Here is a 16,039-nt window from a genome sequence, read left to right on the forward strand (position 1 = left end):
ATGAATTTGTTTTTCAGCCATAGGAGACAATGATGAGATTTCTGCAGACTCGCAGAACAACAGAACGTGCTGCAGTGTTTTTGTCTCACAGCATCTCTGCAAGAGAAAAATCACACATGGAAATAGACGTATTGAAAACAATGGGGTCTATTTCAGTATGAGTGTTGTGCGTCTCGACACGCACAAAACTGATACATGTGAAATTGGCCTTAGGCTAGTTCCGCACGGGCGATCGCGATTTTGTTGTCAGAAAATTGTGGCAAAATCCCATTCTTGTTCCCGCATTTGAGTGTGAGCGATGCTGCTTTTTTTAAAATTTAGAATAATCTTGCATAGCATGACTGCCGCCCGTGATAGGATTGTGTGTTTTTTTAATTGTGAAAGTTAATAAGACTTTCTAAATGTTAAGATGGCATAGCAACGCAAGTTTGTGAGTTGCAATACGATAAAAACAAGGCTTCAGAGGGGAACCTTGGAGATCGCAGAAAGATAGAGCATGCCGCGATTTTTTTTGTTCTCGCAACATCGGATCAGAATCGCTTATTGTGAGGAAGCCATTGTAAATCATTGTTTTCATAAAACTGCTTTTTTACTCAGTCTTGCATCAGGTGAACATCTCGTGATTTTATCGCTCTTGTGAAACCACCCTTAGGGTGGACACCCACTGGCATTTTTTTGGAACATCGCCAGTCTTTTCAACGGGGCCAGCGGCAGCAGCGCTGGCCCCATTGAAAAGATATAGAGAATGTCGCGGACTTCTGCCACAACTGTGACAGCTGTGGCAGCTGTGGCAGAAGTGCAGAATGATATCCCATTTCTTTCAAGCCAGCCGGAGGACACGTCTGAGCGATAGAGGTGAGTAATTTTTTTTTTTACTACTTATTAACCCTTTGCAATCCAATTTTAGATTCAGGGTTTCCTAGAGGGATTTCTCTTTCTGTCATTATACTATGGTGCCATCTGCTGGCTAGAGCCAGTACTGTGGTATAGGACATACTGGAGAGGCCCCCGATAACAGAGCGGCCAGTAATATACAGTAAGAATACCCTGCCGGACGTCTTCCGACATCGTAGCTGCACAGTCTTCAATCAGAATGTTTTCAGACGTCAGACAGTGGATTGGAAAGGGTTAATGATTTTCAAGCCCTTCACCAATAATCATACTGCGGGGCTTGCCAGAAAGCACAGCTTTCAATGGGATCCGCAGCAGTGCCGATCCTATTGAAATCAATGGGATATCATTCTGCACTTCTGCCACAGCTGTGGCAGAGGATTGCTTCATCCCTGTGGTCCCCGCGGGGATGTAGGAAACTCCTGTCACAGCTGTGGCAGAAGTCCGCAGCATTCTCCCTATCTTTTCAATGGGCTAGCGCTGCTGCAGCTGGAACTATGTTTTGGGCCGGAATACGTCGGCCGCTGCATGGGCTCCTATGAGAGCCAATGGTAGCAGCCGTAGTTGGGAGGGAGTTTAGCAGTGTGGCTGCTAAACTACCTCCCTCTGTTCTTCTCCCTTTCCCCGTGCAGGCTTACCTCTCTTCCTCCCTGCTCGGTCTGTGCAATGGGAGAAGGCAGGACGGGGGCGGAGCTAAGCGCCGATACGCCTTGCTTCCTCCTATTGATGGCAAGGGGCGGGGCATGGGCGGTTCTAAGCACCCGCCCTGTCCATAGCCATCAATGGGAGTGGGAGGGACGGACCGGCGCTTAGCATCCCCCCCTCCCATTGCACAGACCGCGTGGGAGGTAGAGAGGTAAGCCTGCCATGGGGAGGGAGGGGAAATGGGAGATGGCCTGGTGAGGTCGGCGCATTTGCGTCGGTCTCACCAGACCATATGAACGGGCGCACAAAGGTTTAATTTGTGTGCCCGTTCACCAGTTTTTTTCGCCCCCAACGTAGCGTATATCGGCTGGCCGATATGCGCTTGTGTGAAAAAAGCCTTGGAGTGTCAGTGAAGTGTTCTGTGACTTAATATCTCTGTTGGTAAAGGTTTTATGATCCAAAAAGAAAGGATAAAGAAAAACCTGGAGCAGTGAGCGTATACTCCGTGCCGACTCTCCGGACCTTCTGGATAAGGATGGGATCCAAGTGCTGTCACCACTAACATACAGCGAACCAGGACACAGAAGCGCTGGCGGGCTATCCTTCTACGAGGAAGCCCCGCCTGGCACCAGGTGAGTCCTCTCTTTTTATGCACTTTTAAGCAGATGTTTCCATTATACAAGGCGCTGCTCATTTGTTTCTAATTCTGTTGGTAAAAGGGGGTTCTCGTTTTAACAAATACATGTTATTTTTTGTATAATGAAAAGTTATACAGTGTTCCAATATACTTTATCAGTTGCTCAAGGTTTTCAAAATCTCTGCTTGCTGTCAGTTGGAATCTTTGTTTACTTCCAGTTGATAATCTCTTGGCCGCGTCGTAGACACACAGTTGCAGGATCGAGTACAGTTGGGGTATGTTCATAAGGGGTGAATGCGCTCTGTATTAAACAAACCATTGCGAATATAGATTTTTTTTTATTTCTAATAAAAAGTAAAGAAACTTTTACACGGGCCGATATTCGCCCAAAATATTGCAAAAACTGCCGATTATGGGCGTCTGTTAGTCAATATACACATGTACCCCATCAGGGCACTGAGTGAGAAGTCGCTAGTCATTCTGTATCCGTTCACTGAAACAAAGTGACTACTGAGCGGATTCTCACTCCGTGTAAATGGGTGTCTCTCAGTCTGCCTGTTTACTGTGAATGGAGATGGGTGGCGGGAAGAGATCTCTGGCACCCTGCCTTCATTTATTGACAGACCTGCATGAAAGCAAGCAGTGATAGTCGCTAGGACGGCTGTCGAACGCTTATGTACCTGACAGTCGTCCCGTGTAGTGAAAAGAAGCAAGAGATGTTTGTTACTGTGGAATCTACTAGCTGTGAGCTGACAGTACAGAATTATGAATTGATGCCCAGGGGCAGAGAAAGCAGATTTTTTTATATATTCAAGGAAAACCTGTTGACTTCTATTCGAGTTTTGTATTAGTTTTTTTTTTTTTTTCAATTAAACATTAACAGTGCGCCATTTTCATTGTAGATTGTAAGATTCCCTCTGGCATCTTGATCTGCTTCTATAGCTTCAAACAGGGATTTGAAGTTTCCAGCCCCGAAGCCCTGCAAAATAAGTACATCCATCAAGACTGCTGGCTTTACAGGTTCAAATGATGTATTCTTACACATTTAATCTTCAAAGGGCTCCTACCCACTAGCGTTATGTTTTCTTGCGATGCAAGAGCGAGTGAGAACGCATGATTATGAAACCAATGATTTTCAATGAAAACAGTGAAAACATCGCAGATGAGTGTGAAACCATTGAAAATCATTGGTTTCATAATAATGTGTTTTCACTCACTCTGGCATCGCAAGAAAACATATCGCTAGTGGGTTGGAGCCCTATGGGTTTGTTCACATCAGCGTTGCAGGTTCCCTTCAGAAGCTCCGCTGCTGATTTCTGTTAGAAAACAGGATGAATTAGCGCAGCTGGCCGGGCTATTACATCCTGTAAATTCCAGCAAAGCCTGAACTCAAACGAACCCCCATTATAATTAATAGGGGTCCGTTTGGCCAGGGGGTGACGTTTTCTTCCTGCCTGAATAAAGCAGGAGAACGGCGCTCCCGAACGCTAATGTGAATGAGTCCTAAACTGTGTCAGTTCTCTGTATATCGGTAGTTCATCTTATTATCACTTAATCTAATGCTTCGTATAGTCATCTGACTTGTAAGATCTACAAGTCAGAAAATAAAATTGGGACCTTCACCTACTGTAACTCTGGAGCCAAGACTCCGTCTGAATGCTGTTTTTGGTTGTTCTTCCATTCATCGCTTTCAGCCTAACTTCACACGGGTGAGCATGATATGTGGATTGCAGAGCTTCTCTCATTGCCTTCAAAAAGGCCGGCGGCATCATTGAAACCAATGGGCGTTGCAATGTGAGATCACGCAGCCAGATAGAAGATGCCGCGATTTTTTTCGCACCATATCGCGGAGCCATGCGCGAAAACATCGCTCATGTGCATGACCCCCTTCAAAAGAATGGGGTTAGTATTTGCGCAACATTATTGACCGTGTAAAGCTGGCCTCAGTAGGTGCTAACCACTGTACAGCAGGAACTCCCCACAAAACCTGTCAATTTGGAGATACTCTGATAAGGACCAAACTGGGATGGCTCGACAACTGGGTCAGAGTCATGTGCATTTTTCCTGCTTCCAACATATCCTAGTATCCTAGAGGAAGTGATGTACCGGAAATGACATCAGCAGGAGCTCGTGGAGCAGAGAGTGGGAGCAAGGGAATGCCGGAGCGGCATCAGTGACGCAAGAAGACCTGGAGAGCTGCTAGTAGGATACGTCCAGCGGCTGGAAGAAAAGTGATGAAGAAAAGCACGTACCGGAGCGACCGGAGGCCAGACAGCGCGGGCGCTGGGAGAGAGGTCCTGGTGCTGAGACTGCAGGTGATGTCATTGGCTGCAGAGGAGCTGTTGACAGGAGCAGATAGGTATATTCTGTGTGTGTCTGTGACTAAGTGAGGGGGTGTAAGAGAGTGAGTGTGTAAGTGTCTGTGTGTGGGGTGTAAGTGAAGCAGAATTGGGTGATTGAGCGAGAGCAAGTAGTAAGTATGTGAGCATTTAATTTTAAAAAAAAGTGAGTGGTTGTGAACGGACGGAGGAGAGTAAGCGGAGGCATGTTTGTAGTGTGATCTAGTCAAACTTCTCTACTTCCACAAGTAAATTGTAGATCCGCGTTAGGATGAGCTCTATGCCTGACAATGCTGTTCAGTGTGCTACTTGTGCACTGTATGTGGTCCTTGATTGATGGTTTATACTGTTCGACAAGATGCGTGCTCATCGCACATTTGGAAGCCCAAATCCTGGATCTAAATGATCGACAAGCAACACTGAGATCCATTGACAGCATGGAAAGGAGTTTGCTGCTCACTGAGCAGGCACTCGCTGGGTTAAAGGTGGGGGCGGATGGTAGTACGGAAAAGCAGGGGGAGCAGGCAGATAGCTGGGTGACAGATAGAAAATGGGGTAGAGGGAAGAGAACCAGGGACGCAAATCTTGAACTGGCACAACCCAACTAGTTTGCAAAGTTGGCAGATAAGGGTGATGCCATTACAGGGCCAGCACCTCTGCAGCACGACATGCCCTCTGAACGCCAGGGAGATGACTGCTCCAGTGAGGAGAGGACGGGGAGCGCAGGGCAGGTTAGACAGGTCCTAGTGGTGGGGGATTCAGTTATAAGGGGGACAGATAGGGCAACACATCTGCCGGTGTGTTGTCTTCCTGGCACTCGAGTTTGACACATCGCGGATCGGATTGACAGATTACTGGGACGGGCTGGTGAGGATCCAGCGGTCATGGTGCACATTGACACCAATGCAAACGGGCTGCATCTTAATGGGGAGGGTGCAGCTGTGCTGGATGAGAAGATGGTTAGAAAGCTGGAGGAGTGTTTAAACTAGGGACTGGCAGGGATGGGGGGGGGGGTAAAAAGAGAAATAGGAGGGTAGATAGCGACCTGGAGCCAAGTAATGGGAATGGGGGTCAAGCAGGGGGTGGGGTTAGTTCAGTAAGGCCCCCTGTTCACGACCGTGAATTCGCCGACGGTAAATCGCCAGCGAATCACGCAGGCTGAAGCTTTCCATAGCGTTGTTATGGAAAGCGATGGCCCCCTGTCCACGAGCGGAGACTCATTGTGATTCTCTGCTGCGAATTGCCCCGATTCTCCGCGGTCAGCCTATTTGTCAGATAGGCTGACCTGCGAAGAGCCGTGTGCTGGTTCCTGCTCCCGAGCGGCAGCTCCCGCAGCAGAGATCTGCCGCGGGCTACCGTAACGCCCGTGGACAGGGGGCCTTAGAACTGACAAAACACCCAATAGTACCATTAGTAGCAAAATCAATATAAAAAACAAAAACAACCATATACATTTATGGCAACAAATGCAAGAAGTCTGATTGGTAAAGTGGGTGAGCTTGAAACGAGAATGACTGATGAAAATTACGATCTAGTTGGAATAACGGAAACATAGCTTTATGAAAAGTGCAATTGGGCGGTGAACTTAGAGGATTACAACCTCTTCAGAAGAGACCGTGCGGAACAGAAAGGGGGAGGGGTATGTCTGTAAGTTAAATTCTACTTAATGCGAGGCTACGGGAGGATATAGGGGCAGGAGATGAACACGTTGAATCTCTGTGGGTAGAAATACAGGGGGGAAAAAAACAAACAAAATACTGATAGGTGTTTTCTATAGACCACCAAAAGCAACAGAAGAAACTGAAATCTTAATATTAAGGCAGATAGAAGAGGTGTCAAACCGCAATGAAGTAATTATTATGGGGGACTTTAATTATCCGGATATAATATGGGAAAACGAAACCTTCAAATCTCCCAAGGGTGATAGGTTCTTAAGAACAGTTAAAGAGCCCAACTTGTGCGGAAGCCAACTAGAGAGAGGGCCACTCTGGACTTATTATTAACTAACAAATTGGACCGAATAATGCAGGTGAAGGTCAAAGAACACTTGGGAAATAGTGATCACAATATAATTAACTTCCAGCTGTCATTCAATAAGAAGCCTCATCAGGGACAACAAGAAAAACTAAACTTTAGTAAAGCAAAATTTGATCAGCTTAGAACTACTATCGGTAACATTAATTGGGACAACATCTTCAGAAATATCAAATTGTTGTACAGATAACAAATGGGAAAAGTTTAAAAACATCCTAATAACCTAATGTGAGCAGTTCATACCCATTAAAAACAAAAGAACTACAAGTAGAAAGAAACCAATGTGGCTCAACAAGACTGTAAGGGGTGCAATAAACAAAAAGGAAGCATTTAAACTACTAAAACAAGAAGGCAGCGAAGAAGCGCTAAAAATCATACAGGGGAAAAAACAAAATATGTAAAGAAAAGATCAAAATTGCTAAGGGGGAGGCAGAAAGAAGGACTGCCAAAGAGAGCAAAAATAACCCTAAACTATTCTTCAGTTATATTAATAGCAAAAGAATTTGCACTGAGAGCACTGGCCCTTTAACAAATAATGCAGGAGAAATCATAGATGACGATGGGAGGAAGGCAAATCTATTTAATAGTTTCTTTTCAAGTGTATTCACAATTGAAAAAGAAATGTCACACGAAATACAGGGGAATAAAACATACCCCCCGCTAAATATTGCATACCTAACACACAAGTGTAGAGCCGTTTAAAGAGGATTAAAATTGATAAATCGCCGTGCCCATATGGAATACACCCAAGGGTTCTACGGGAACTAAGTGATGTAATAGCTAGACCGCTATTTCTTATATTTCTGGACACTATCAAGACCGGGGTTGTACCATTGGATTGGCGCATTGCCAATGTGGTTCCAATATACAAAAAGGGGTCCAAAAGAGAGCCTGGTAAGTACAGGCCAGTAAGTCTCACTTCAATAACTGGAAAAATATTCGAGGGGTTTCTGAGAGACGTCATCCTAGAATACCTCAAGGAGAACAACGGAATAAGTACTCACCAGCACGGGTTCATGAGGGGTCAATCATGTCAGGCTAATTTGATCAGTTTCTACGATGAAGCAAGTTCTAGGCCCTGGGAGAGTCTATTGATCTTGTGTATCTGGATTTCTCTAAAGCATTTGACACCGTGCCGCATAACAGGTTGATATAAAAAAGGAGGCAGCTCGGATTGGGCAAAAATGTGTGTATCTGGGTAAAAAAACTGGCTCAGAGATAGAAAGCAGAAGGTGGTAATAAATGGTTCATACTCTGATTTGGCCACCGTTGCCAGTGGGGTGCCACAGTGTTTGGTATTAAGTCCCATTCTGTTCAGTATATTTATCAATGACCTGATAGAGGGGCTGCACAGTAAAATATCAATATTTGCAGATGATACAAAATTATGCAAGATAATTAATGCAACGGAGGACAATGTGCGGCTACAAAAGGACCTAGATAAACTGGGGGCTTGGGCAAAAAAATGGCATATGAAGTTCAATATTGATAAATGGAAGGTTATGCACATAGGCAGGAAAAAACCGATGTCACCAATATACACTACATGGGGTACTGCTAGGGAAAAGTGAGATGGAAAAAGACCTGGGGGTACTAGTGGACTGTAGACTTGACTGGAGCAACCAATGCCAGTCAGCTTTTCCAAAAGATAATAAAGTCTTGGGGTGCATTAAAAGGCATAGGGTCGTGGAACGGGAATATTCTCCCACTATATAAGGCACTTGTCAGGCCCCACATGGAATACTGCGCACAGTTCTGGTCACTGGTGCTCAGGAAAGATGTTGCAGTGCTTGAGGGGGTTCAAAGAAGGGCAACTAACTTAATAGACAGAGTGAGAGAACTGGAATACCCAGAGAGGCTTTCGAAATTGGGATTATTTACCCTGGAAAAAAGACTGCTAAGGGACATTCAAATAACTATGTATAAGTACATTAGAGTACAATACAAGGATCTCTCCCATGATCTGTTTATACCCAGGGCTGTGTCTGTAACAAGAGTGCATCCTCTACGTCTAGAAGAAAGAAGGTTCCATCACCAACACAGAAAGGGGCTCTGTCAAGGAGCTGGGGTCCGGGTAACTGGAAGTCCCTAGTCCTACTCGCAACCCCTGTCCCTACCTACTTACCCCCCTAGGCTAGGCCCTAGGGCGACAACTGGGCGACAGACATACAGAGAAAAACAAACACAAAAGCAGGTCAGACAATCGGCAACAGGAGAGAACGCAGTACAAGGGGTCAGGCAAAGTCGTAGTCAGGTCCAAAACAAGTGAGTCAAAATAGGGCATCAATACAAGGTAACGGAGGTGTAGCTAGAGACCAAACATACACTGGCAAGGTCTGGGGAAAACTGAGCAGTCAGAACTCCCGCCCCAGCAGCTGATTGGGGCGGGGAGCCTGAGAGCAGCAGGACCAAATCACAGGACGCTGGGAGTGAACAGCCCCCAACGCCTGCTAAAAACAGGCGGCAACAGAAGGAATGCGCCCTGGTGTCATGGCAACGGGGACGCAGCGCAGAGCGGTAACCCGCCGCGTCTCAGCAACCCGGTTAATTAGGCGCACGGGAGCGCGCACCCGAAGCCGACGTACCAGAACACGGCGGCCAGGGGAGGTCACAAAGACCGGGGCTCCTTTGCCCCGGCACCACCTGCAGCCTGGGTAATAGGACCGGTAGTGCAGGCACGGAGACCACCAGAGCCGCCGGACCTGACAGTACCCCCCCTCCTACTGGGGGTACCGAACCACCAGGACCAGGAGCGGTCTTGATGGGGAAGGCCCTGTAGAAATGTCAGACCTAAAGTGGTGCATTCACGTCCCAGGCGGGAACCCACGTTCGGTCATCAAGACCAAACCCTCTCCAGTGTACCAGGTACTGTAACACACCTCTAACCCGTCTGGCATCCATAATTCTTTCGACTGCGTACTCCAGTTCCCCCTGTACCAGCGTAGGAGAGGGCGGGAACAGGGGGGGTAGAACTGGAGTCACGTACCTCTTAAGCAAACTCTTATGGAAGACCTTGTGAACCTTCTAAGACCCAGGAAGGGACAATTTATATGCCATAGGATAAGCAACCTGAGAAACAGCAAACTGACCAATAAAACGAGTTTCAGGGACGGAACTTTGAGTCTCACATTCTTGGACAACAGTAAAACCTGCTCCCCAACCATAAAAGGTGCTGATATAGTGTGTCTTTTCTTAGAACACCGAAGCAGTTTCTCTTGGTAACCCTGAAGGTTCTAAAGAACCTGGGCCCAAACCGTGCACAGTTCAGCAGTAGATGCGTCAGCAGACAGAGTGTCAGAAGCGGAAGGAGCCGAGAATGTAAACCGGGGATGGAAACCATATATATAGATAAACTGTGAGACTTGCGAAGACGAATTAACATGGTTATTGGTGGCAAATTCGTCGAGAGCTAAAGTAGTTGACCCACTGATACTGATTATCAGAAACAAAAAGTCGTAGGTACTGGATTAATTCTTGATTGATGCGTTCAGTTTGACCGTTACACTCAGGTTGAAAGGCAGAAGAAAAAGACAAGTTAACATTAAGGTTCTTGCAGAAAGCTCGTCAGAAATGGAATTCATAAACCCTTGGAAAATAGCTGGCGCATTACATAATCCAAAAGGCATAACGAGGTATTCGAAGTGGCCAAGGGGGTATTAAAGGCCGTCTTCCACTCATCCCCTTCCCGTATACGGATTAGATTATAAGCTCCGCTCAGGTCGAGTTTAGAGAACCACTGGGCCCCGGAAACCTGATTGAGGAGGTCAGGGATCAGAGGAAGAGCGTACTGGTTTCTGACTGTTATATTGTTGAATCTCTGTTATCAATACAGGGCCTGAGACCTCCGACCTCGACGAAGAAAAACCCGGCACCAACTGGAGGGGCACAGAGAACCCCAGAGCCGCTGGACCTGACAGGTTCTTTACTGTAAGAACAGTGGAACTCTCCGCCTGAGGATGTGGTGATGGCAAAATCCATAGAGGAGTTTAAGAGGGGACTAGATGTCTTTCTAGAGCACTATGATATTACCAGATATAGACATTAGGTGACCAGTGGGTTGTTAACACGGGTCTTACATTTAGGTAGGAACTATCAAAGATTGATCCTGGGATTATTCTGACTGCCATATTGAGTCTGGAAGGAATTTTTCCCCCGAATGGGCTATTTGGCTTCTGCCTCTTGGGTTTTTTTGCCTTCCTCTAGATCAACAAGGGAGTTGAAACGGGTTGAACTAGATGGACATTTGTCTTCATTGAGCCTAGCATACTATGTCACTATATCAACTTCTAGAACTGTTCACTTGCTTGCTAATATACGCCGTCCCTTGACAGCTACTGTTGATGTCACAGTGGTTTTAATGTTATGGATGATCAATATGTACATATGGATGCAGATTTATAGAAGCACAGATAGCTGCATCTCCAGCCTATTACAATGATTTACTGCTTCCCTGCATACAAATTCCTATAAAGGAAGCTATCAATCACCGCATGGGAATGTGAGGCCCGCCTTACAAACTTGTTAGCAAAGATTTACATAAGTAATTACACATTTATCCAGCATAGTTTTAAATAGATTACATATCAATATGTATAGTGGCTCCTATCACACATTACCCTTAGATGGAGGAAAATGATAGCCATGACGCATCTATGTAAAGGTTTGCTCATATATATGCAATAAATCTGTTTACAGTGATTTAAAGAGTAGCTGCACTTTATTTTTTTCTCTAAAATGTACAGAAGGCGAGAAGCATTTTTGCAGAATGTTTTATCAGTCTTTTCTGTACATTTTTCATACACAACCCCTCTTCAGCTATGCAGCGAGATGAAGATGGTGCAGAAAGGTCTATCTTCATCTAGCTAACTATATAGCTGAACAGGATCTCCGGCTGTGCCGGCACTGCTATCTCTAGGGCAGCCACAGCTGTTCCATATAACAATTAATAAAAGCCTGCTTCATATTTTATTCAGTTTTACAAACCTACTTGGTCCTCCTGTGCCCACAAGATCTGTTCCCGGCCCTCTTTTTATTAGTCTCCTGCCTCTACTCCTCAAGTCCCCGGCGCTGTGTAAGGAGAAGTCGTTCTGTGCTGCAAGTGGCTTCTGCCCTACACAGCACTCATGTTCCCCTCCAGACCCCATGCGCTGTCATGAGGTTGTGACATACAACCGATTCACTGAGAAATTGCATGGGGTCCGAAGGGGAACAGATACACCATGAAAGAAAGAAGCCATCTGCAGCATAGAACAGCTTCTCTTTTCCCAGCACTGGGAGACAGAGGAGCGGAGACTAATATAAAATGGGAGCAAGTATGTTTGTAAAAATCAATAAAATATAAAAGCTGTCTTTATTGATAAACTGTTATATGGAGCAGCTGTGCCTGCATTAGAGAGAACCGTGCAGGCACAGCTGAGCTCCCTGTTCAGATATGAATTTAGCTAGCTGAAGAGCGATTTCACAGCAGCGTCTTCACCTATCTGCATACATGAAGAGAGGTTTTGTATGAAAAATGTATAGACTAGGCTGATAAAACATTGTAAAAATGCTTATAATCGCATATTCTTCACAGTTTAGAAAAAATTGGAAGTGCAGTTACTCTTTAACCTCTTAATGATACATGAGGAGGGGGATCGAGAGTCAATCCTGCTCCATACGATACGGGTGTCAGCTGTATTTTTTAAGTCAATGGAAGCCATCCGACCTGCGGCCCTTCCGCAATTGATACTTTGCATATCTGAGAGCGGCTCGCCGCAGCCATCCACAGTGCAGAAAAAGAAGAGAAAAGTCTGGTACGCGAGACCGGGCACAGAGTCAGATTCCGCTGCGGGCTCCTGCATGCGGAATCTGACCCATTTGTGTGCAGGCAACCTAAAGTAATAAACCCATATTTTATAATAATAAATTCTAAACAAAAAACTCTAAAAACATATTTGGTATTACTGTGTCCAATCAAAGTAACAAATTACCCCACACAGTGAATGTCGTCAGAATTGGTCACACTGTCTCCAAAAATATATATTAAAAAGCGATCAAAAAGTCATATGTACCCCAAAATAGTACTAATAGAAACTACAGGGCATCTTGCAAAAACAAGCTCTCTCACAACTATGTCGACGAAAAAATGTAAGTTAAAATTTTTTTTTTCTCCAAAACTATTTTATTTTTTAAAAAGTACAGCAAAAAACCCCAAAAAACAATATATAAATTTTGTCTTGCAGTAATCTTACCGACCCACAGAATAAAGTTATCATGTAATTTTTGCTGCAGTGCAACAACCATAGAAACAGGACCTCCTCAAAGATGGTAGAATTGCGCTTTTTTTCCCATTTCCTGCACCTTAAAATTTTTTTACGTTTTTAAGTGCATTATATGGTACATTAGATTGAGAAAAGACAAGCTCTCAGGACAGCTACACAAATTATTTTTTGAAAATGGGGAGGAAAAAGAGGCAGCCCTTAAAGGGTTTAAACATATTAACGTAACTGAAGATCACAAATCAGCTGTCATTGTTATATACCTAGTCTGAGGTTTAATATCATCCCATTGATTTGTATGGTGCTGTTCGGTCCTGTTTAAGCCTTTGAGTATTGATAGTAAATAGGCTTCACAGTGATCACAGATATTCTTCTAAAAGGTGCAGTTACAAACTAAAACCATAAACGTCAATTACCCTTTAGATTTCATCTGATTTCTGCACGTCGGACAATGAATACAAATGGTTTACTGCATACAAAGGTTAAAATTGCTGTAGAATTGCATCTTTCCACAGCTTGTGGATATCTTCCACTACAACCTTGTAAGATGACTCACATAATGGTTATATCTCTGGATGACTTCTAGGAAGAGGGTCGGTCGGTCCTGCATCGGCTTGGTGAAGATTTGAAGAAGATATCCTTTGTCGTCATAATCAACCAAAATTTTTAGCTCCTGAAATGCAGTAAGATTAGTCACGGAGTGTCCCCTCGGCATATGGCTGACATCTTCACTGTTTGGGGACGGATATGCTATTCTGGCATCGGAAGAAAACTACATGCAATCCAACAGGTTCTTATGAAATAGAAACCAATGGTACATCAAACCAAATATAGGGTTATACATTCGCACAGAACTTGTCACATGACTGCTTTTTGACAGGTTTAATGAATATTAGTATTTGGTTTTCTGTTTTGTAGTACAGACTCTTTAAAAGCTATATCCTCCAAGCATGATGTAAATAGAGACTACATTCGTCTACCTCCCATTATTGGTAAAGCTACTTCTACATATTAGATTAATTTCGGCACATGGGAGCCTCCAGCCTAGTGGGTGGAAGAAGCAATCAGATTTGTTGGATTACACCATGCTCTTCCTTTGCTATATACACTGGCTAAGGCTTCCTATACACAGCCTAGCGCGATATCGGGCCATGAAACTCAGTCCGGTATCGCGCATAAGCGATGTACTGGCGGATGCAAGGCGTCTTTGTGTCAAAAACCACTCCCATCACTTCACTACAGTTGCGAGGATCGTCGAGTTTTTCCCATGGTTTTCAATGGGAAACCTCGCTTCGCACTCATGGTGCACATTTGCACGCAGTGCGATGCTTTTTTCGGCCCACGTTGAAAACAATGAGTGATGCATTCCAATGGAACACCCAAAGATAGGACATGCTGCAATTCTTTTCCCACACCATCAGGTCAGGAAAAATCACTCGTGTATATGACCCCATTCAATAGAATGGGGTTCACAGTCGTGCAAGACTTGCATACTTAGATCGCGGCATGTAAGGGGTTAACAGCAGGGTTTGCTGTCCTGATGCACTCCTGCTGGGAAAACCTGGCTATTGGTGACAGCCGACTCCCGCCGCCGGATAATGCGGGATCTTTTCTAATCTTGCGCTATCCACAGGGCACAAGTGTACATCCTGTCGCGTTAGGTATCGCTCTGCCAGGATGTACAGTTACACCCTATGGCGTTAAGGAGTTAATGCACCACCAGTGGAGAAACGCAGTATGTAACCCTTCAAAATGTTTATTGTCTCTATCGTAAGGACATAAGACAATACTAGAGGCTCCTATCTCCTGACAACATTGTAGGTCTAGAGTCTAAGAAAAAGACTCTCAATTCAGATATTGTGCCCAATCAGAAGGGATTGACCACTACAGCATCGTGGTTGTATAGCAGTGGTTCAATTGAACTGATGCTGCTTCACAGATCATTACAGTAAAACAGGTCGCCAACTATAGAAGGGTAGATACTCCTAATAGCAATGAGATGTGTAATAGGAGTAGAAAATATCAGCTAAAGATATAGATATAATCACCTTTAACTTGCAATACATCATCAATTCATCATTAATTACCTGCAGCACACTAATATCTTCCTTTACAGTGATCTTGGCAGTTTTTAATTGTTTTCTCAGGTCATCATAATAGGTATCTGGTGCAGAAAGAAACTGCATTCCACGAGATTTTAGATTCCTCACCTGTAAGAAAATATATACGTAGGAAACAGAGTTGTGATACTAATATATATATAAGAAATAGAGATGAGCGAGTATACTCGCTAAGGCACATTACTCGAGCAAGTAGTGCCTTAGCCGAGTATCTCCCCGCTCGTCTCTAAAGATTCGGGGGCCGGCGGGGAGGAACGGAGGGGAGATCTCTCTCTCCCTCTCTCCCCTCGCTCCCCACCGCAACTCACCTGTCACCAGCGCCGGTCCCCGAATCTTTAGAGACGAGCGGGGAGATACTCAGCTAAGGCACTACTCGCTCGAGTAATGTGCCTTAGCGAGTATACTCGCTCATCTTTAATAACAAATTGATAATTTTGTCAGCCTCTTAAAAGGGAACCTGTCACTACATTCGGGCAGCACGGAGTGCGGACAGGCGCTCACATTACTGACATTTATGGTTTATTCTATGATGACGCAGCATGTAGAGAAAAAAAAACCCACTTTTAACCCCTTCCCACTCCAGGACATTTTCGTCCTGGAGCGTCAGGGTATGTATAGAGAGAGGTCGCAGGGCGACCTCTCTTCATACAGCGCGGGCGTCAGCTGTTTATTACAGCTGACATCTGCGGGCAATAGCTGCAATCGGCCGTGCGGCCGATCGCGATTATTATTCTTTTTAATGCTGCTGTCAATTCTGACAGCGTCATTTAAATCCCCCGAGCGATGTTCGGGGGTCCTGTACGACCTCCCCGTGCGCAGATCGGGGGAGCCGTGCAGGTGTCATGGCTAATGGGGGCCTTCTGAAAAGCCCCAGGGCTGCCTTGGGAAACTGCCTATCAAGCCACCCCAAAATGGGAAAAGGGGCCATGTTATTAAGGGATTAAAAAGATGCCATAAATGGGGATTGAAGGCGCGGCGCCACCTGCCCGATCGTTCAGATGGCATTTGCTGAATGTGTATGAGCTCCTTTAGGGTAAGTCATCAATGTTTGATCAGTGGGGTCTGACTTCTTAAACCTAGCATCATAAAGGTGCACTCACATGTGGTGGGAAGATC

At 45.1% G+C, this 16,039-nt stretch overlaps 1 protein-coding gene across 1 annotated transcript in view; it reads right to left on the bottom strand.

The window, feature by feature from the left end:
* Positions 1-2,315: 2,315 nt before the first annotated feature.
* Positions 2,316-16,039, bottom strand: part of LOC136624674 (4-hydroxyphenylpyruvate dioxygenase) — a 61,558-nt gene continuing 47,834 nt past the window's right edge. The window contains exons 12-14 of the mRNA XM_066598625.1: positions 14,891-15,013; positions 13,360-13,476; positions 2,316-3,152 (exon numbers count right to left, since the gene is read on the bottom strand). Of these exons, the coding sequence (XP_066454722.1) occupies positions 3,039-3,152; positions 13,360-13,476; positions 14,891-15,013 (354 nt within the window). The 3' untranslated portion in view covers positions 2,316-3,038. The remainder of the gene's footprint in view (positions 3,153-13,359; positions 13,477-14,890; positions 15,014-16,039) is intronic.

Source organism: Eleutherodactylus coqui, chromosome 4 (genome assembly GCF_035609145.1).
Source record: "Eleutherodactylus coqui strain aEleCoq1 chromosome 4, aEleCoq1.hap1, whole genome shotgun sequence".
In the NCBI taxonomy this organism is placed as follows: domain Eukaryota; kingdom Metazoa; phylum Chordata; class Amphibia; order Anura; family Eleutherodactylidae; genus Eleutherodactylus; species Eleutherodactylus coqui.